The sequence below is a fragment of the Perca flavescens genome, chromosome 3 (genome assembly GCF_004354835.1).
Source record: "Perca flavescens isolate YP-PL-M2 chromosome 3, PFLA_1.0, whole genome shotgun sequence".
NCBI classification, from domain to species: domain Eukaryota; kingdom Metazoa; phylum Chordata; class Actinopteri; order Perciformes; family Percidae; genus Perca; species Perca flavescens.
The window spans coordinates 307,511-330,259 of record NC_041333.1 but is presented as its reverse complement, the minus strand read 5'-3'; the positions used below and the strand labels follow the sequence as shown (position 1 = coordinate 330,259).

Sequence of the window (22,749 nt, the reverse complement as noted above, 5' to 3'; positions counted from 1 at the left end):
ACCTCGGTTGTAACGAGTGGTTATTTGAGTCAAAGTTGATCTTCTATCAGCTGGAATCAGTCGGCCCATTCTCCTCTGACCTCTAGCATCAACAAGGCATTTTCGCCCCCCAGGACTGCAGCATACTGGATGTTTTTCCTTCTTCAGGCCATTCTTTGTAAACCCTACAAGTGGTTGTGCGTGAAAATCCCAGAAACTGAGCAAATTGTTAAATCCTCAGACCAGCCCGTCTGGCACCAACAACCATGCCACACTCAAAGTTGCTTAGATCACCTTTCTTTCCCATTCTGACATTCAGTTTGGAGTTCAGGAGAAGGTCTAGACCATGATGACCTAAATGCACTGAAGCAGCTGACATGTGATTGGTTGATTAGATAATTGCATTAATGAGAAATCTTACAGGTGTTCCTAATAATCCTTTAAGATGAGTGTCTCTATCTATCTATCTATCTATCTATCTATCTATCTATTGCTGTGATTGGTCAAAATTGCGAGTCGCACCAAAGTCACGGTCATTGGTTGAATTTGCGTGAATTGGCGTGATCGCGACATCGCAAAATCCTGGAGGGATTGGCTAGGCACTTGTAATGACATTTCAAACATGTTTAGAGGCTAAAACCAATTTAAACCTGCCCTGTTTCAGCCTCCTGGGTGCTAACTCTAGCAGGAGGATAACTTGGTGTAGGCAGCACCCATTGGTTTAGTTTTTCTCGCTACTGACAGCACTCCTCATTTACAAACAGAGCTACATGGTGAAATTCACCGGAATTCTCCTTTAAGTCACGCAAGCACATGAGAGATACATGCTGTACAAACAGAAACCTGGATGGATGTTTAGACAAAAACCGACTCACACAAACAAAGGCAGTAAAGAAGAAATGTGACTAAATACTTATTTTTCTTCCTCTCAGCATCCCTTGGCTCGGCTTAACATGGAAACTCAACACAAAGACCACAGAGAGCGATATCAAAGCAGATGATAAACAATGCATGACAAACCCTGTGCATCCTGAAGTGGGGCCTACAGTGATGGCCATCTTGCTGCTTTAAGACATAAAAAAAAAAAAACATCCAAACAGCAACAACAACAAACCCTATGCTCCTGATCAGCTGTCGCATGTCCCAGATGCAAGACCAAGGTGCACAAATAAAATAATGCGAGCAAAAATGGCACCCCCACTCTGGCATGCAGCTGGGAAATCAAACGTTTATCTATAATTCAACATCCTAGTCTTCTCATACAAGTTACAGTTAAATATCTAAAAGCATTCAAGATGTCAAAGTATTTAACTTCCATATAAGCAGCTTTGCCTCATTTCCAAACATTTAAAAGTTGTGGCAGCTCTCCGCATGATTGGTTGATGTTGACAACACAGTGGGGTGCCTGGCCTATGGGAGCTTGTTGGAATGAGGAGGAGAGGGCTGGTGGTAAAGAGGATTACGAGGGGCCAGTGGCGAGGGGACTATTGTTAGAGCCTGAGAAAGTGTGCAGGAAGAGTGGCACGCACTCTGGCCTCTCTGATGAATAACAGGAAACTGTGAGATACAGGTCTGCACAATAATGCACAGCCATCGCCTATAATCACTGAAATTTATTTAATGTTCACATCTCCATCTTTGCACAGAGACATTTATGAAGATGGGCAATCCGCAAAATGTGCTGAGCATAAAAAAATATACATATCATGGGAGCAATGCAGCATGTGAGACAACTGCCTGTTTAACATAATTTTGACCAAAGCGATTGCCTGTTGGAGTGTTTCCATTTTTCGGCGGCTGCGTTTGGCAGGCGGAGATGACAGAGTGCTGCTCATCTGGGAAAAGGCTGGGCAGGAAGATGTTGCTGAGAGGCAAAACCCACCATGTCTGTAAATGCAATTATCAAAAAGACCTTGAGCTGCAGCCATGAACTATGAATATGTTCTCCATTAAAGCACTACAAATTTGTGACAAAAGAGAATCCAAATTCTTTTGTTATTACACATTAAAAGGCACTGAAAACATACTTCTTAATCAGCTTCCTACTATACGTGACAGGGTCCTAAGAATTACATTTTCTGCCAAGGTTACAAAGGTCTTGGGAGCTTTTCTCACCTCTGCACCTCATGGAAAAAGAAACAAAACATCCACACGTTTAAAGACCACCGAAAAGAGGAATAAAACATACATTTCATAAATAGAAAGAAACCTGACCCAGTTTGCTCTCGTCCTGCTCTCTTTTGTGTTGGTGGGAAGAGGACAGTGCTGCAGGGGTGGAGTTTATAAAAAACAACGTAGCAAAATGGTGGGAGTGCACAAGTGTGTGTGTCCAAGCCCGCCAGGTTGATAATAAATCTTCCTGTGTCAGCTCCCTCTCCGTGTCACAGACGCTGACCATTAAACTTTAAGTGTATTTATTTTTCCAAAAATGGCACCACTGTGCAGCAAATCACTACTAGCTGGTAGTTATGGCTCCACTTGCTAAAAAGAAATTCTTGAAGCTACATTACATCCTTTGAAATTCTTTCAACGGTTAAAGGAAACAGCTGCAGTTGAACAGTGTTGACTAAGCTAGCATGCTGCAGTAATTATTTCAGTCCTCATGCTGGCATCGTCCTACAGCTGCTCACACTCCACCAGTGCAGACACAAAAGCCGGCCCAGGATCGTGGTGGGAGCCTCGCTCTTGTTTCTTGTCTCTCAATCTGCTAATTTAGTGCCAAGTACACAAACCGTACTAACCGTAGACTTAATCACTACACCCCAAAACCACCAGCGGATTTCCCTCTGGCATTTATTTAAAAAAAAAAAATAATTCACATAAATACTGTAAGTGTTATCTGGGTGTTTGCATAATGAGCAGCAGTAGTGTTATTGTTTGGCATAAAGGCTGCACAAAAATCTGAAGTTACATTCATAATCACAGCATGGTGATATCAAAGATGGGTCTAAATGAACATGAAATGCATGGTAATCTGAGGAATTTTACATGGAATATTATGACACGTAATGGATGCAAATCATTGGAAATGCACCATTACCTTTCTTATTTTTAATTGCTGTCTTTCAGCTAAAGAAAAAAAGGGTTGCAGGGCTGTCTCTACTGGCTTATTCTGATGTCCTGTGGGCGATACCGTAAAACAGGAATCAACAATGGAAAGGAGCAAGCCTAATTGTAAGATGATTCTAGCACAGCAGGTTTGGCGTTCAAGGCCAATATAACTCAAGGGTCTCATAACGGAGGGGAAGCTGAACGGATAAAGGGACAGGAGATGAAAAGACCACCCTCGACAGGAGGCTGTAAAAGCTATTTAACTTAGCCTCAGTAAAATCAGAACAAACTGTAGGTCACACCTGACTATTACCAAAGGAATATCTGTTGTTATATAATCTACACTCTTCGTCAAGATTCTCAGCAATACTCTAAGATCAGCAGACTCTAGTTCAAAGTGGTCACACTCGAGAAACCCCAGTGTATTATTACCTAATATTCCAGGACAGTGTGTGGTACACCCATTTCTCAAACACCGGCAACTTACCAGCCACAACTGACATGCAATCTGTTATCTCTATCCCTGAACTTACACAAACCGCTCAGCTTTCCGCGGAACTATTCGGAGCTTTGAGGCCACGCCAGGTATTAAACTCAGCTCTGCTTTCACCTTCTGAGAATGGATAAAGGAAGAACATAGAAAGCGAGAGAATGTACAGTCCGTCCCACCGCATTATACATTGTTCTGTAGTCCTTGGTTGTACCTTAAAAAAACTGAAAAACATCACCAATAATAGCCTGTTCGCACAAATGATGTCTAATGCTGCTTTCATACTTTGTGATTATGCCAGTAATTAGATTGTAATTACAGTATGCATTATGAACATATCTCCATCCCACAGGTAGATCCCAACCCAGAGTTTTTCTCTCACCACAGCAAAGTTAAGAGGATTCCTCGCACTCACTCAGCCCTCTCAAGCTTTAAAAAGTCCAACTGAGGGAAAGCAGTTTCATAAAGCACCTGTGAGAATTTTGACAGACTTGCAGAAAGTTCTGCCAATTTTTTTTCTTCTTTTTGAAAAGTATCTTTGCACAAGGTTTCTATCTGCAGTTCATCTCAACTGCTCAGACAGCGAACAACTGGAGCAACAAAGCGCTGAGGGGAAACGATGAAGGGATGGAGATGCCTTTGTTTCTCAGGGGGTTCGGACAGGAGAGAAATGATTCCACTTCAGCTACAATGAGCTACTCTTTGCACTCTTGAGGAAGAAGCACAGATCAAACCTGTGCCTTCTGGTTTGGGTCTCACCTTTCTCTCTGAGCCTGGTTTCATTCATACCAGAAAAACCTACAGTCATATTTTCATTTGCAACAAAAATTCATGGTTTTATTCTCCCGCTTTTTCAGTCTTTTAAAAACATAGTACATACCTTTCGGCTCTTGCTGCACACCATAATTATATGATAGATGAAAAGGGAGAAGGGGAAAAGGTATATTAACTTGGCAGAAAGACGCAGACATTCCTGACCTTAATCTGGCTTTTCTTTCTGCTTCAGTTCATCAGCTCTGTAAGCTTCTATGGGGGATTGTGTGCACACAAACACTTAGCTATTGATGTGGCTACAATAAAGACATTTAATGATCCCAGTATAGTCTATATATTGCAGAAAAAAAGAAAGCTTAGTGACCACAACACACAGGCTGGGGTTGTCAGAGCGGAACCTGCTACCATTGCACTTAAAGAGCACACCTGCTGCTTCCAAAACCAGCAGCGCTGTCAAATGAGCAGGTGGCGAGTGACATACTGGTGAGCTGTGGAGTAGAGGGGGGGGTTAAGTATTTTGTCTGGGTTTACCTACTCCCTACACTTGCATGGTCTCTGGGCTCAATTTAACACCTCACAGGCTATAAGTCACATCAGCAGGAAAGGTCTCACTTTAAAGCTTGTAAGCTTTCTGCAAATTAATTTCCTTCAGAGGAAGAAAGTCAAGTCCAAGTCCACATCTAGGATGACTAGAAAAACTAAATTAATTGGTCTTGCTGTGAAGACTTTATTAATAGGACTGATTAAGACAGGAAAGTGGGAGAGAGAGGGGAAATGACATGCAGCAAAGGGCTGCAGGCCAGAACTGAACACGCGGCCACTGCGACAAGGACTGATTGAGCCTCTGTACATGGGTGCACGTTGTACCAGGTGAGCTAACCAGGCGCCCTGGATAGAGATCTTTTTTGGATGCAAAGAGATTGCCAAGTGTTTTTTTTTTTTTTAGGAAATCAAAATGTTCAAACTGTAGTTGCAAACACTGAATGTGTGCGAATGTTTAGCAAAAACCAACGTGACATATTTTTATGACCATCCTCAAGGGAATGGCCCTTAAGCTTTAACCTTTAAGTGAACAACGCAGATCTTGTGTGTGTGTCTCCTCTATCTCACAACATGCTCTTTTTATAAAAGTAAGTCATAGGGAATGAAAGTAATTAAATTATAAGTCAACAATCACTCCTGGCACCAGACGAAAATAACTGCACCTGGAAATTGATTTGAGGACATTTTTCAAATCATAAAAAGTGTCAAAATGTGGATGTGAACTGAAAATTTGAAATATATGAAAAAGCAATATTTTTTATTTCACTTCAGTGAGGTTGTTGGGATGAAATTCAGACATTGAATGCATTTGTAAAGGTTTGCTGCATCTGTAGAATCACGATCCTTATACAACAATTTCAGGATTTTCTTTTTGATTTGTTAAACCTCGACCTAGAGGTGGGAGGGGTGGGTATGACAAAATATACAGTAGAATATCAATATCGTAAATCAACTGAGAAACAGTTTTTGACTAAAACAAGTCACATTTGAATGCCAGTTTTTGCTAATCCAGCAAATTACATAACCTCATAAATGAAGTTATTATAAATTCCAAAAAGAGTCATTAAAGGGAGTACACAGTATGTACGGACATATCGCCAAACCTAGGGTAATGACCGTTACTAATGTGACTAGGAGGCTTACTAGTAATAGTATTAGGCAAAGCCCCCTGCATTAAAAGCACAACAAGCACAGATTAAGTCAGTATCTGTAGCTCAACTAAATTCCTTGCCATTATGCTGGCAAAAAATACATCAGATAATATCAGGATTTTGAGGTTGTTTTGGCTCGTCGTGGTCCATGGGCACCAACCCAGTTCAACATTCTCACTGGTTCATTAATGTTGGCACAATTCTATGCATACATAAACCCCATCTAGCTGCCACAGGGGCAAATAAGTGAATCCAGAAAGTCCCTGAAAGACCCTTAATCAATATGGAATCATGCAATCTGCTTTAAAACAGTACCTTGAGGTTATGTTTCCATATAATAAGCCAAATCCAAACAAGGTATATTTAACAAACAAAATATTGAAACGAGAGAAAATACCTCCTCTGAAAATGTGGATACTGCCCCTTCATTAGGACGCAAGACTGACTTTTGCCATAACTCTGTAGGAAAACAACTTGCAGATTTGAAGTCTATAATTTGATGTTGCATCCAAAGAATGTTCCCTGGATAAGAGCCCCATGACTGCGTTCTGTTATCTCCTCCTCTGCTGCACTTTGAGAAAGCAGCACCAATCATCATGCTTCTCCACACCGAGTGGACAATGTGCGGCACATTAAAGACGCCGGCCACAACTCCGTGTGCCAGTAATCTCTCTTTGAAGCCCCGGCGTCTCTAATTGCCTGGACACTTGTGTCCGAGGGCCGCTCTCGTTCCTCACTGAAAAGATGAGACCTCACATGCTCCTTACAAGAGGCTTAAGCTGATAAACCCTTTCATTCAACATGGCCGTGGGATCGGTGCTCCGTGCAAACAGATTGGGTGAAAAAAGACTAATCAAAACAGCGATTAGCCCCCAACACAGAGGCAGAGCTAAGCCACGGTGCAGCCTCAGCAGGGGGTACGCTCTCTCAACAACTAAAAGTGTCTGATGATTTGTGTGAGGCTTTTCTGACGAACACATTCCTTAGTGCAACTACATGAGCTGGAATATGTGTGGAACGCACGCGGTGGGGCTTTTATTGAACAAAGACATAGCGTAGTAAATTTCAAAATGGGATGTGTCAGCTGAAACAATTGTGTCCTGTTGATTGAGTCCATTTATACATGTATGCACTGATGCTACATTCATCTTTTGAGGCCCTGATGCTTTTGTACTTGACTTTATCTATTATTCTATTGTTATCGAACACATAAAGCAATAAAGTATGAAGTATTTGCCCTTTGTGAGGTCTTTTGTTGTGTTTATTATGTCATGGCAATTTTTTCTATTTATCTATTGATGTAAAAGGTACCAGCAAGATTTGGGAACATGCCTTTCTATGAAATGCATTTTAGCTTGAGTAAGAGCTGGGCAATATATCGATATTATATCGACATCGTGATATGAGAATAGATATCATCTTAGATTTTGGATATCGTAATATGGCATAAGTGTTGTCTTTTCCTGGTTTTAAAGGCTACATTACAGTAAAGTGATGTCATTTTCTGAACTTACCAGACTGTTGTAACTGTTCTATTATTTGCCTTTACCCACTTAGTCATTATATCCACATTACTGATGATTATTTATCAATCATTTCATTGTGTAAATATTTTGTGAAAGCACCGATAGTCAACACTACAATATTGTTGTGGTATCGATATCGAGGTATTTGGTCAAAAATATTGGGATATTTGATTTTGTCCATGTCGCCCAGCCCTAGCTTGAGTTACTATATAGAGTGTTGAATTTCAGCTCTATATCTATCTATCTATCTATCTATCTATCTATCTATCTATCTATCTATCTATCTATCTATAGTATTTCATGTGGAGAAGTAGTCAGTACAGACCCACAGTCACCTCCTAGAAAAGATGGCTTCTCAGTATGTAACACCATTTGCCTGATGATGATCTAGTACAGAAACATTGCCAGCTATTAAATTTATCTTTGCAAGTTAGACAATGTGCGGGAAGTTTCTTTGCAACTCTTGACCTACAGTACTCGTCCCTCTCCGTCGCACCTGTATCAGGACGTGCAAAGTATTTTTCTGTTCTGAAATAAATGGCGGAAAAAGACAGACCAAATGCTAGCATAAAATCCAAGGCTGCTACTTCCCTCAGGGGGTGTTCATTCAATGAGAATCCCTTTCACTCAGATACAGCACCTCCCATGACACCCTTGCTTCCTTTCATGGCTAGTGTTACCCTGCCTACTCAGGAATATTTCCCTGTTACAGCCAGCAACATTGCCAATACCTCCACACATGCAACCATCATCTGGCCTGCTGCTCTGGTATATTATACAGACTCCATGTGTTTCTCAGCAGCAAGGTCAAGTTGTGTGCTTGTGTCCTTGCTTCAGCTGAAGTGAACTAACAAGCCAGACTTCAACATCCACTAGTCTGTACCACTACTAAATAAAAAGTATAATAAGTAATAAGTATAATAAGTATAGTATTTAGAATCACTAATCAAAATTTCCGTGCAAACAAATGGATCAAATGACAATGTGTAATGTGAAAAGGGCAAATATGTATTTTTTGCTAATATAATCATATCAACTTGATAAGGTGATAGGACAATGTTTTGTTGACCGCATATTGCACTGCTCCCGAATATCAATTTTTATTACATTTAAAAAAAAAAAAATTATTGAATTAAGTCTGCGGTTATGCGGGTTTAAATAGTCTAACAACGTTTGCATCATAACAGTGAGAGATGTTCACTTTACAGATGCTAATGAAAGGTCAATGTTAAGGCCAATAGGCTGTTAGTAGAATTAGGAAATTTACGAACACAGCGCTCCTAGAAGTAGCATAAAAAAGAAAAACTGGGATGATGATGAGACAGCACTAATTTTACTGCAGATTGGCCTATTTTTTCTACAAAAACAAAACAAACTTCAGTCATCACAAAAATTAGAACTTAGAAATTAGAAAAGAGTAGAATTACCAAAACTAAAATCACTAATTATTACATACAGTAGCTGGCATGAACAGGTAAGTCTACACCTATTCTTATTGTGCTTCACCACAGGCTTTCAGTGCAAGTTCTATTTTGCAGCCAGTTGAAATATAAGCCCAGCTTCATATTATTAATGTAATGTTACTGATCAACAGCATGAATCAATTTATTGGCAACACTGAAGCACCATTATTTGTTTTCCAGATTATCCTGCCCACCAATGACCTTGAGTAATAGCTCACAAATGTATCACACACACACACACACACACACACACACACACACACACACACACACACACACACACACACACACACACACACACACACACACACACACACACACACACACACACACACACACACACACACACACACACACACACACAGTGTTGTTGCAGTGGTGTCATAACACAGCCACAGTAAACTCAGTGAACCGTGACGGTTTTGGATATTTAGAATAATAATCAAAATACGAACCTATTAAATGGTCCAAATTCAAGAATGCATGTTTTTGTGCAATCTCCTGGAGGAGCAGGGGATGGGTGCACCTGGAAATGATTCCAAGTTACGCTCTGGTTATTACAAAAATAATGAGCAAACTACAGGCCATGAGATCTACTTCAGCCAGATTCCCCTTACCTGAGTTTTTCTCTGCTTTTACTTAACACAACATGCCGACTTAGCAAGGACAGCATTTAAATTAGCTACACCACTCCTGAGCCTCGTTGAGTTGCTGAGCTACGACAAAAAGTACTTTTGAAGATGCTTACTGGTTCTTTCAGCAGCTGTTGAAACTCTTAACTTGCTACCATGCTACGCCATGAAAACTGACTGAAAGAGCTGATTGGATATTATGGAAAAGATTCTGGAAGCTGTCTGTGACCTTTAAGACATATGATATATCCTCAGCTGGCTCATTATCCTGTAGGAGATTAACAGCTCACTGTAAATGTAGCGCCTAGGAGCAAAGTGAGGATCAACCAACAGTTAGAACCAACTAGACGGAATTACGTAAAATCTGAAATGTGGAAACACCTTTTTTTATTACATGAATATGAACTATTTGAAACCGTAAAATAATGCATATGTGAACAAGCAAGTTAAAATGAAAAAGAATGGGTGACTTGGCCTGATCTCCAAGTGGAGACTTGGCCTGGTGAGCAAGTTTCTTTCAGCTGTCAAAGGACTGTGACAAAGTACTATTTCTGGATTTTAATATCGCTCAGTTTCCTCTGGTGATCAGGGAGCCTCTTCAGTCTGTCTGTTGCTGAGTGACTGGGGTTGGCGGGTGCGTGAGTGCATGTGCATGGTGACAGGTTTTCATAGGATGTCCCTGACAAGACCTGGCATTTATATATTTTTCATTATGAGCAAACCTGGCCTATTGAAAATACTATCCAGTCTTGTCAATACTTGATTAAAGGAATAGCTCAACATTTTGGGAAAAATGCTTATTTGCTTTCTTGACCACCAGTCCAATATTGAAGACATTGCACCTTTATAACATCCCTATCCATTCATGCCATTTACAACTTTTTTTTTTTTTCCAAAGTCAACAAAGTCTTTATTTTTCCAAAATAAAGATCCTCCGTTTCTTTCAGGGGGGCCTTTTCATTGTTGTCTGTGATCAGATCCAAAACACAAATACAGTATTTGGATATGTCTTTTATTTTTAATTAGTTGAGCTATTCAAAAATCTTTCCATGACTGCAAATGTACCCTCTGGGCAAGTGGTTGGCATTCCAAATTCAAGTGTAATCAAGCACAGTACAAAAACAAAATAGTTTTAGATCTATGATAAAATAGGATTATTTCAGCAACATTGTAGAAAACAGCCTTGCACTCCAAGAAATTGAGCTACCTTTTTCTTCATGTTTTTTAGTCAGACTGGATGCTTGTCAGTTGCTAGATAAAAATCCCTTCGCCACATGCAACAGCTGAACGGTAGGCAAGACTGCAGGGCTGTTGCCCGTGTGCCATGCTACATGCTGAGACAGTGGGTCTCTTTGTAAGGCGAGCTTCTTTTCAGACAGGAGCAGGAGCTGCAGGAGCACTTAAACTTGAATGGAACCACAGTGGGGGGTTTACAGCTTGCATATACACAACAGTGCTTCCATCCTGGGAGCAGGGTGGTGGTCACATGGAAAGGAAAGGGTTATCGTCCAAGGGGAAACTTGTCACGCCAGAAATGTTCATACTATGAATAAATTTACATCAAATCAACACTGCCACTCACTGATAGAGCGGATATCCTGGAGGAGAAAGGTTTCACCGAGTGTCGGAATTAAGCTGGGAAATTTGCAGTGAGTGTAGACAGTCCAAAGCATGCATCCATCATTGTGTCTTCTTTATTTAACTTAAGAAATATGATCAGCAGTGATGATGAGGGGGGAAAACTGGGCAATCACAAAGAGCCAACATTCAATCTAGGATAGATAACAAAAAGGAAGACAAAAGACAGCTCTGGATGGCAGGATGCCCCTGGGGCGGCTATGCTGTTATTATGTTTGGAAGGGGCTGCTGAGCTGCTGTGTGGGGCAATTAGAGACCGGAGGATTGAATGGGGGAGGGTCCAGGAATAACAACCCGTCCATAAAGTATTCTTAGCACACGGAAAAGGTGGAATAACCTCCCGGATACGGCAGCAATAGCATTAAAAAAGGAAACACATAGCAGATGATGGTGGATTTAGGAATTGAAATAACAACCATCTGCTTATTTCCATGGAAAGAAGCTTGGTCTAAGCTGCTTTGCTGTCATCAGTAGAATCCAAAATTAATACCAAGCGATTGCATGCTGACCTTTATGCTGCACCGGTTTGGATGATTTGACTGACAAGTAAGTGACAATTGGGCTGGTTTGGGGTAATGTGCGCAAGCGGATGAATCATCTGTTCTCATCGAGAGCAACTGCAGACACTGCAGTGAACACATTAGCCACGTCCATGATCTGTAACGTCACTCCGCTTTGGAAAGTCCTGACTGAAAACCGCACAGAGTCCAGGAGCAGTCCAGCTGGAGAACACAGGGACAAAGAAGAAAAGTCAATCCCAGGGTATCGTTTCAGAGGTTCATGGACCGCAGACAGAGGTCAAAGCCTTACACCTATTGTGTGTTGTCTTTTAACGGGTAGATAAAGGAAATAAAAACAGATTGAGTTGCAAGAGGGAATGGTTATTAGGCACACACAGTACGACTGTTCCCTAAACTCTCACTTGGGGTAACTTAAGCCTCTGAACTTCACCTCTGATGAGATCTCCATTGTCTCCTCTCATAATATTACAGATCTCCCAGTGAAGAGGACACAATGGGCAGTGAAAGGAGACAGTAATACAAGCTTGGTGGTGTGAGATGTAACAGTTGGCATTGCCAAGTATCCTGAGCCCTCACAAACACACAGTTTCCATGGCCTCTGGCCCCGAACGGCAGGTGTCTGCCCACATTCTTTACATAAGCTCTTGTCAAACATGGCGCACAGCAACAAGGCCTCACAGCTGCAGGACAATGGAGTCACATTAAACTACAGGACTGCAGCCAGGCATGCACACTTCAAGCCAGAGTCAAGGTAACAGTTTCTACAAGGTCAGCTTATCAAAACTTAAAAGGAAGCGTAACACGAAACCCAATGGTGTAAATTGGAATGTATAAATAGTAGTCATTACAAAAGCCATGGTTCATTTGTATAGAACTCATACTATATGTGTTTAAATAACACCTCTAATTTCATCAGTTCATTAATAGGAAATAAATGATATACAGTACTGTTGCTAAGGTGATCTATATTCACAACCAGTGTTGAGCTGACACAAAACAAATATAATATCGCAAATATCCAATCAGCTATTCAGAAAAAGAAACACACAATCATACCTGAAGCGCAAAATGCAGAGATGCAAATCCTTATCAAATAAATGCCAAATGAATGTCTGGAGCACTCCCTGTACCTTTCTGCTGTGTAATAAAGACGTCACGTCACAATATGTAATTTAAATAAAAATTACTATCTAGTTACAGGTACTGTATTATGCCAACACACCACTTCCTTTGTCTAAATCCAAGGCAGGCCCCTAAGTATTGTTGACTAAGTATTGCCACATTGGGGGAAGTAAAAAAGGCCCTTATTACTGAGTCATCATATTGTGCATTACACAGTATCCCCTGCATCACAGTTTAGTTTGGTAATTAGAAACTTGTAAAAGAATAGTCTGTTTTCATGTTTATGTAAATAGAATAAAGTACTGATTACACATTTTACAGCAAGATCAAGTGTTCTTTTAGGGTTTCATGAGTTGTCTAATCTGCCAGGGTCAAATGCCTTGAAGTAAGGATTTTCTTATTTTCCATTTAGTCCCAGAGCCAACTTCATATTAGGCTACTTACTAAAGCCTCTGTACTTCAGAGTAAATCAGAGTAAGGAATCTAAAAGAGTGCCACCGTTTAAGTTAACAGCTTTATTTGGCGGAGGTGGCTTTGTTAGACCCCACTCATCTATCATCTGTTTGTTGGTAACCAATGTAGGGCTGCTGCATTGAGTGACTTAGTTTTCACTCTGCACACATCATCCTTAATTAACCTTCCTGCCACAGTCCTTGCATCTCATGCGTTCTGCCTATTTTAAGATGATCTATTCATTTTACTTCCAATGCTCTTTGAAATATGATTAGACCTACGGTTCCGGGGCCGGCAGAAAGGTTTTATATTTTGCCTACTACCTACCTGGGGATCTTAAAAACCTCAGTTTGATATCCCGCTGAAACCATCCATGACGTTTGTTCCCATGAGCTGGAGCACAGGCATGCTAAACAGAAACTGGTGATGAATACACCCTCTCTGAATCCTACAATTAAATTTCTCAAGCTCTAAATTACAGATGTTAAACATCACAGAAACCTCAAAAAATGTCACATTCTGTTAACGTTATTAGCCCACACTGTGCGAGTGAACACAACAAAAGGAGAAAACATCTAACGATACAGGCCCACATAAACTAAATGCAACACTGGCAGATCAAGAGGAGAGGGAAGTACCACAATGCAGATAAAACAGTTCTGGCTCTTACTTTAAGCCACGTCTACTGTCACAGTGCAAAGAGCCATGATGGGCTGCACTGCAGTTTTCAGCAGATCAGTGACATATTGATGGAAGGTGTCCTTAACCCCTCTCTGAAGCCCCTCACACCCTCAGCCCCTGGCTCTGAGTGGGTGTCATGCCTCTGGGGGCCAGCTACAGAGCAAAACCGCTGACCAGGAGGGGCTGAACAAGAGGCCTTTCTCCCACCCCCCCACCCCCTCCGACTCCTGCAGAAGAAGCTCCGGCAGCTTCTCAGCTTGTTCTCCCCTCTTTGGTGAAGTTGGGATTTTGCATTGCGTTGGCCAAGGCTTTAATTGATTTACATGAAACTCTCTCACTCCTGCTGCACAAGTCCATGTAAGGCAGTGCTAGCACGCCAAGACAGGCAGACAGCTGGCCTTCCCTGGACAACAAGCAGACGTCCACTTACAGAGACCGTGCTATTGGAGGATTCCCCGAGACAAATACTAACGGATATCCTCTATGCTGTGCAGAAACACGGTTCTGAACTCTTGGTCTGCCTGACTTTAAGAGTGACACCAACTTCAGAATGGAAAATATGAAATGTACTACGGATATTTTTCCACTCCATTAAGCAATCTTTAACTGACCCAAGCGTAACCTTTATAGAACCACAATATGTCGGTCAGACATGCACAAGAGGAAATAACAAGGCCAATTACACTTTTCAGTCGGTTTATTTTGGTTACACAACAGCTTTAAACCTTTTTATAAGAAAAATTAAACAAAGCTTGGCCTCGACTTTAAGTTAAGTTAACAACACCAGACTTTCCTTTCTCTCTGTATTTAAAAATCAAGAATATTATCCCTGCTTGATTAAATAAACCTTTCCTGCAACAGGAAGGCCTGGATAACCCCTGAGTAAAAAGAAAAGAGGACAGCCTCCAGTGAGAGATAGATAGCCAAGTCAGTACAGGGCAGAGGAGGGGGAAGCAGTGGTTGAGCTACAGTCGGAGATTCTTAGGTGGGCGGCGAGGCTCTGAAAGACCAATTGCATCCTTCAGGGAATCAGTTCAGCTTGCACCAAGTCAAATGAAGCCAGAGAGGAGAGGTGAGAGGGCCACTTAGTCTGCAGACCAACAACATCAACACCGCCCTCCACCGGGTCAACATCACTCACCAATTAGGTGTGTCGATAGCACACATACAGTAGATCCTCTTCAGTTACTGGAACGCTCCCATTCAGACATGACAGGACATCTTTAGCGGTCTACCTTCCTTTGGTACTCACAGCCAAATGAAACACTTTGTTGTCCAATTTCATCGCCAGCTGACTTCACACGTCCTCATATGCAAAATATATATGCAAAAAAGGAATCTCAAACTTGAAGTAGACACATCTAAATCATAGTCAACAGATTAAAATGTGTGCATTTTTGTCCTGAATTGACCACCTTGTGTTTCACCAAGAAGACTCATAAATCCCCACACAACTAGCAATTATTGTCATTATATTCATGTTTTGATTAGTCAAATCACTAGTTATGTCCAAAATATGTCAGAAAATAGTGAATAATATCCATTATAAAAATTCCCACAGCACAATACTTGGTATTTTTGCCTGGAAAATTACTAAAACGTATAACAAATTATCAAAATAGTTGTTGATTAATTTTATGTTGATCCACTAATCGTAGCTTTACAACTAATTATGCCAACTATCCAGAGTTAAAAAGTAAATCAACTACTTAAATTAAAAAAATAAAAAGGTTTGTCTGAGATAAATATCAACTATTTGGGCAGGAGAAAGGCTGCAGTATAAATTAATGCACAGAATCAAGCATACATATCTCTACCATTAGAATAAAATTGTAATGCCAACATGTATAAATCATAAATTGGATGGTGAGCGGTACGACACGCTCTGCAAATCTCTGGAGAGGTCACATTTATAAAGTATTTCCACTGCTGTGTTTTAATGGGGAGAGAGAATAGGCCAAAAGGTTGGATGAATCCCAAACTGAACCAAAACTGCAGGCCTCTGCAAAACACAGACACACAACCGTGTTATTGTGTTCTCATAAGGCCGAGGCAGCCGGTGGACCACCAATAAGAGCATGAACAATGGTTATGTTGATGCCACAACTATCCTCCTCAAGCAGTCAGAAACACAATAAGGCTGCACTGTGGCGATGGATGTGCTCCGCCCAGACAACAAGACAACGCCCCACTCCCCTGTCATCTCGGAGCCTTTTTCACGCCTGGACTTTATTATGTGTCATGGAAATCATCATTGGCAATCTGAAAGGATTTACAAGACAATGATGCCGTCCAAGTCATGCCTCATCTACACACAGAGCAGAGATGTGGCAAGACTGAAAAAGATGAATCCTGTGCAGACTGTGTCAAAGACAAGAAGTTGGCTACTAAAGATTTTAGGCCACTAGGGTTTTATACGCATATTGTATGACATGACCATGGTTAAAAATATTTTTATTTGCCATAGACTATTCTTTTATATATTATTTCCTCTTAAAAGTATAATCAGGCCTTATCTTAAAAAGCAAAAGGGTCAAAATCCTCTTTTTTTTTTACAATTTTAAATCCATAGAAATCCATTTTATTTTGCAAACAAAATCAGCAGTCACCGACATGACTGACACGATGCAAATACAACTGACCACAGTATCTTTCTTTATGCCTTAGTATCTGCAACTACATTTAGATTTAGTAAAAAGGGAAAGAGACCTGTGCTGGAAAACACACACACACACACACACACACACACACACACACACACACACACACACACACACACACACACACACACACACACACACACACACACACACACACACACACACACACACACACACACACACACACACACACACACACACACACACACACACACACACACACACACACACACACACACACACACACACACACTTTGAAAAGACGTCATGTTTATCCAGCTGCAAATGTACTAACTGGTAAAGGAAACCTCTACACTACCAAATTATTTTGTATAAAGAACAGTAATTTATCCACAAGATGTTTTGAGGGAGAGTTCTGTTTTGTGTGGCAGTTTTAGCTATAAACAAAAGAAACTGTCTTAAATAATAAAACCACTTCAAATCATTCATCAAAATATTAGATTTGAGTCAAATTTATAAGAAGATAATAGTAATACCCTAAAATAAAAATATATATTTATTTTGACCATTTCTAATGAAAAGCAAATATTTACACTACATTTTCAAAATAAATATCCCAGAAAATAAATCCAAGCCTCATGATTTACAAAAATTAGAGAAATATTAAAGAATTTAATAAGTGAGATAAATCAAAGTACTGAACTAGAAATCCTCCAAGCACTGCATTGCTGACATCAGGAAAAACTATGAGATGAGATGAGATGATGTCAAAATAAAAAGGACCATCGCTGGGCAGACAACACATGCAGCTACATGGATAATATGATAGATGCAAATGTAACAGGGATCTGAGATGTTTAGCTGAAATATTATGTGCCAATAACCATTCCTTCAACAGAAATGTTAGTCAGTGGAAAGACAAAAGGAAATTAAGTCTTTCGGTTTCCTCTTCTGTTAATAAGTTAGGAATGTCTGGTCTGCCACAAATTTAAGTCAGGATAAGTAGGGAAAAATGTTTCATTCACTAGCTGCAAGTTTTATTTATCAAAAGGTTGAAACATTATTATTTTTAAATGACATAGCTAATATAGCCTATTTCCTTGCAAACACTGCTGACATTTCACAGACCATTTTCATTTTCCATTGGCTGTGGCTTTTTTTTTTTTTTTAAACCATGACTTTATTAAATTATATTTTCTGTATAATAGTCTGTGTGTATGTGTGTGTGTGTGTTATCAATGATTAGACTTACTTAGTTCATGGGAGGTTATTTAGGATGACAGCAGCCAAGGGAATCTGATTAAATATAGGTTAATGTTGTAAGGAAATTAATTGAATGACCCAAATTAAACCAAATATGCCTGCACTGACAGATGAAGCAGACATGACATATTTCCAACCCACTAAACACAGGGAAACCTCTTCAGAGAAGAAGCACTGATTTGGCGGTGTTCCTCTTCATCACCACAGCCCATCTTACCTTTTTGTGTCTGTCTTTGAGAGGTAAGGCAGGCCATGGCATCTCCTGCAAAAAGTCTTGCCAGTGTTTCTGGTCCTGATCAGACGAGATGAAGACGATTTCCAATTTGTCCTTATGTTCAGACGCCTTTTTGAACCTGCTGTAAAACTCGCACAGGCTGCCGTTGAACTGCTTGCACGGGGCGTTCAGGCTGCATCCGAAGAAGAGCCCGACCAGGGACAGCTTGGCGCCCAGCGACTGCACATCCACCTCGGCTTTCTCGCTGTTGACGAGCCGCTCCCCGAATAGACTCACCAAAAACTCCGACATCGCGGCTACAGTGCTCGAACACACAACGTTACTGTCAGCTGAGGTTGGTGCACATGTAACCGCTGTGTTCAGGCGACAGCCAGCACTTCCTCCACCTCCAATGTGAGGTTTTAGGTGAGCTCCCAGCCCCTGTGAGGCGTCGTGGTCGGTTTCACCGCGGCTCGTCCTCCGGTGTGTGAGCGCTGTGCAGGAATGCGCTCCGCTTTAAATCGCCCTGACTGCAACAGCGCCCCCACCCCACCCCCCAAGCATACACTTTAATCATGATTCTATTTATAAAGGTGAGACTTTATCACCATTTCCTTATTCTTTTTTTTATGTGTTAATAAAAAAATGCAGCTCAATTGTTTTAATGTCTGTTTACATGTTTCATATTCTCTAACTTCACTTAATGTCAGATTAAAAGCAGCTGGATTCTAGGTTTCAACTCAAATTACATTTTATGAAATGCTTGGAATGTGTTAATTTAACAAGCTTCATTAGGCAACTCCACGAGAAATTCTGCCATTTTCAAAAGATAAGGCTGGGGTAAAACCACCCTCTATTCCTGTGGACATGCTGCCACGTAGTGTTCACAAGAGGAAACTACCTGGGCTGCAACAGGGATTTCTGGCACAACGTCACATAGCCTATAGCAGGGGTCAGCAACCTCAGGCACGTGTGCCACCATTGGCACCTGGGAGCTCAACCAATGGCACACTAGCAATAAGTGTGCAAGATAGTTTTTTTGGAAATGTTCCAATCTGCATGCCAAATGACCTCTTTCACAGCCGTTGGCATGCAGGATCATAGCCTGCTATTTACGGTAGTTTGATTGACTTTTTCTCCATCCCCATTCTGCGAAGATTAGCTAGTCCTTGTTGCTTAGATGACGGGGGCTCAATGCTGATATGGCACACTGATTAACAAGAACACTTTAAAATGGCACTTCATATTAAAAAGGTTGCCAATCACTGGCCTATAGCATGAAAATGGTGAAAAACACTTGTCATATGAATAACATTTTTGTCCAAATAACCATCCCCCAGAACAAAAATAATCAAGAAAAACGTTGTTGTGAGACACGTGTGGCCTTCATCAAAGTCATACAACACATTACAAAGAATGTTTTCTCCTGCTACAAAAGTACCTTAAGTGTTACTTTATTTGAGTCCTACTGCAAGGCACAAACAAAACAAAACAAAACAAAAAATCACATAAAAAATAGTCACAATAAAAAAAATCCTAAAATGTTTTTATAATTAACTTGTGTGTTAAGATTAACATTATATTTAAAGAAATGTATCAAACTCAGATTACAAATCAGGATTGAGTGATTGCACATAAAAGCAGCACAAGAAGATTTTTAGGAGTTACATTGATTATAGGTGTTTGTCTCTGCAGATGTTCCAGTACAGAATTAATTGAATAGCTGTGTCTTACAGAGGTTGCTCAATATTTTGGTTGTAAACTTACACAGTTGCTGATTTGCATCAAATTACAGAAGGAGATGTACCTTGCGCATGGATTTCAATGATGCTGGAATTGAATGGTGGAAAAATGTACTGTTTAGCAGTAGAGAAATGATGAAATGACCGATGTGAACAGCGCAGGCTCCCTCAGTCCTCAGTGAACATCATCCTCACCAGATCTGCTTTAAAGAGTTCTTCCTCCACCAACTTCTGAGGCTAAAACAGGATAACGGGGGGGGGGATTACAGGTACATTCACTCCCTAGACCATTCTAGTCATATTAAACAAAGATAATTTTTCACATGCAACATTTTATAAGAAACATTTCTATAAATGTTTTTTTCTGCAAAACATTTTTAGTAAAATGTGTTTTAGTCTAATCCATGTCAATAAAATAGTACAGCAAATTATTCTTACTGTGCCATATCGCAGCAGAGTGGGAACTCCACTCAACTTTAGTGTCTTCTTGAAGTCGTTATTTGAATCCTTCCAACTAAAGAATGAAGAAAAAAAAAAAAAACATTATTACGCAGCTGAAATTATTCTCCAGTACTACATTTTAAAGAGCACACGGGAAGGCTGAAGAGGATTTTCAGATTTCCATGATTAAAGTATTTGCAAAAATCTGAAATGTTTCAGGGGAGTAAATGGTTATGAAATCTATGATATAAGCATTACTTGGTGCTCTAATTTATATTATACATTCACACATTAAATTGTATAGAAATCAATTTTTTTATTATGGCCAGATCTAATTGATTGTAAGAAGATGGTTAATATGTGATACAGATTTATGACTGTATGGGTGTAATGATCACAATGCCAAAGTCTTTGAAGTCCCTCATAACATAATAGTTCTCAGTAATTTATCAAGTACAGACCCTTTCCAAAAAATTAGAATATCATGGAAAAGTTTATTTATTTCCATAATTCCATTCAAAACGTTAAACTTCCATAGATTATAGATTCAGGGTCCACACCTTAAACAATTTCAAGTATTTAGTTGTTTATTTGTACATAATTTGGGCTTCCAGCTCATAAAACCCACGGAAATAGGATTTCAAAAAATTAGAATACTGTGAAAAAAATCACCATTTACTTAGAAATTAGGATCACATCAACGTGGTACTTTCAAAACGATACGTCAATCTTCAATATTTGGTAGGGAATCCCTTTGCCTTAATCACTGCCTCGATGCGCCGTGGCATTGAGGCAGTCAGCCTGTGGCATTGCCTGGGAGTTATGGAAGCCCAGATTTCCTTGATGCTTGCAGTCAGCTCTTCTTTGTTTTTGGGTCTGGTGCCCCTCATTTTCCTCTTGATAATACCCCATAGATTCTCAATGGGGTTTAGGTCCGGCAAGTTGGCTGACCAGTCAAGCACTGTGATGGCATGGGCATCAAACCAGGTTTTGGTGCTTCTGGCGGTATGGGCAGGGGCCAGGTCCTGCTGGAAGATGAAACCTGCATCTCCATACAGATTCTCAGCAGAAGGAATCATGAAGTCCTCTAAAACATTCTGGTAGACTGATGCGGTGACCTTGGATTTAAGAAAGTAGAGTTTACCAACACCTGCACTGGACATTGCACCCCAAATCATGACTGACTGTGGAGATTTCACACTGGACCTCAAGCAGCTTGGGTTCTGTTCCTCACCCGTCTTCCTCCAAACCCTTGGACCTTGATTCCCGAATGAAAGGCACACTTTACTTTCATCAGAAAAGAGGACCTTGGACCACTGGCCAACAGTCCAGTCCTTCTTATGGTGATTTTTTCACAGTATTCTAATTTTTTGAAATCCTGCTTTCGTGGGTTTTATGAGCTGGAAGCCCAAATTATGTACAAATAAACAACTAAATACTTGAAATTGTTTAAGTTGTGGGCCCTGAATCTATAATATATGGAAGTTTAACGTTTTGAATGGAATTATGGAAATAAATAAACTTTTCCATGATATTCTAATTTTTTGGAAAGGGTCTGTATATAGCCTACCTGTTACTGGTCAGTGGCTTCACAAATACAAAAGGATTACTTTTTTTTCTTCCATTTAATACAGTTTCAAAAGCATGTAACATCACATCAATTTGACTTTTTGGCTGTTTGTCAAACTAGCAAATTGTCAATTTTAAAGTTGTTACATTGAACTCTCATCACCTTTGTTTGCCATTATCTAGCATATTTTATAGAGTAGATGATTAAAAAAATACTTATGATTTAAGGGTTAGTTGCAGCCCTAATATGGTGTGTGTTTTTCATAAATTAAAGCAGAGTAAAATACTGACTAGGCCCTTTCTCCAACTTGACAGTAGATGAAGACCGAGCCCTGAGGAAGATGAGTCATCTCTCCTCTAACAACTGGCTCCGCTGAAAGGGAAGAAGGGAAATGACTGAATGCACCAAACGTGAAATAACAACAGTATACCTATATCTAACCAACGTTGCCAGAACAATGTAAAGTTTGTCACATACGGGCACTTGAGCCATACATTCCAATCAAGTCTCCGCAAAATTTATTGGCGATATTATATCTGGTAATTCCAGGTACGTTACCTTTCACGCAGTCCGGACACCAGCTCTTTCCCTGGGCGTCTTTATCACCAGAGAAATAAGCGAAAATATCCTTTCCTTTTCTCTCAGACACAGCCTGACAGAATTCATCATATCCACGCACAGTCACTTCTTCGTAGTGGGGCATCGTTTAGACCGAGTTAGTGTGGAAATGTACTACCTTCAAATATTAGACTACGAAAGCACTAACAAGAGTTATGAGAAAAACTGCCCTTCTTAACACTGGACCTGGTAGAAATAGCTACTCCAAATGTGACACTAACACTTCCGGCCGGTGCAAAGGTTCTTAAAGTGACCG

General features: G+C 40.3%; 2 protein-coding genes across 3 annotated transcripts in view; both read right to left on the bottom strand.

Annotated features, from left to right (window-relative positions):
* The window catches only part of nxn (nucleoredoxin), an 89,966-nt gene extending 71,318 nt beyond the window's left edge, over nt 1-18,648 (bottom strand). Inside the window, exon 1 of one of the 2 annotated variants that reach the window (XM_028572518.1) lies at nt 18,126-18,648. In XM_028572518.1, the coding sequence (XP_028428319.1) occupies nt 18,126-18,434 (309 nt within the window). In that variant the 5' untranslated portion in view covers nt 18,435-18,648. Of the gene's footprint in view, nt 1-2,193; nt 2,239-18,125 lie in introns of those variants that run through there. The other variant, XM_028572523.1, reaches the window with a different exon arrangement.
* Nucleotides 18,649-19,560: 912 nt separating this feature from the next.
* txndc17 (thioredoxin domain containing 17) lies at nt 19,561-22,725 on the bottom strand. The gene is made up of 4 exons (XM_028573702.1): nt 22,434-22,725; nt 22,166-22,247; nt 20,303-20,378; nt 19,561-20,101 (listed from the first exon to the last, which is right to left on the bottom strand). Exons 1-4 carry the CDS (start codon nt 22,576-22,578, stop codon nt 20,033-20,035), a joined length of 372 nt encoding a protein of 123 aa, XP_028429503.1. The 5' UTR covers nt 22,579-22,725; the 3' UTR covers nt 19,561-20,032.
* Between the last annotated feature and the right edge of the window lie 24 nt (nt 22,726-22,749).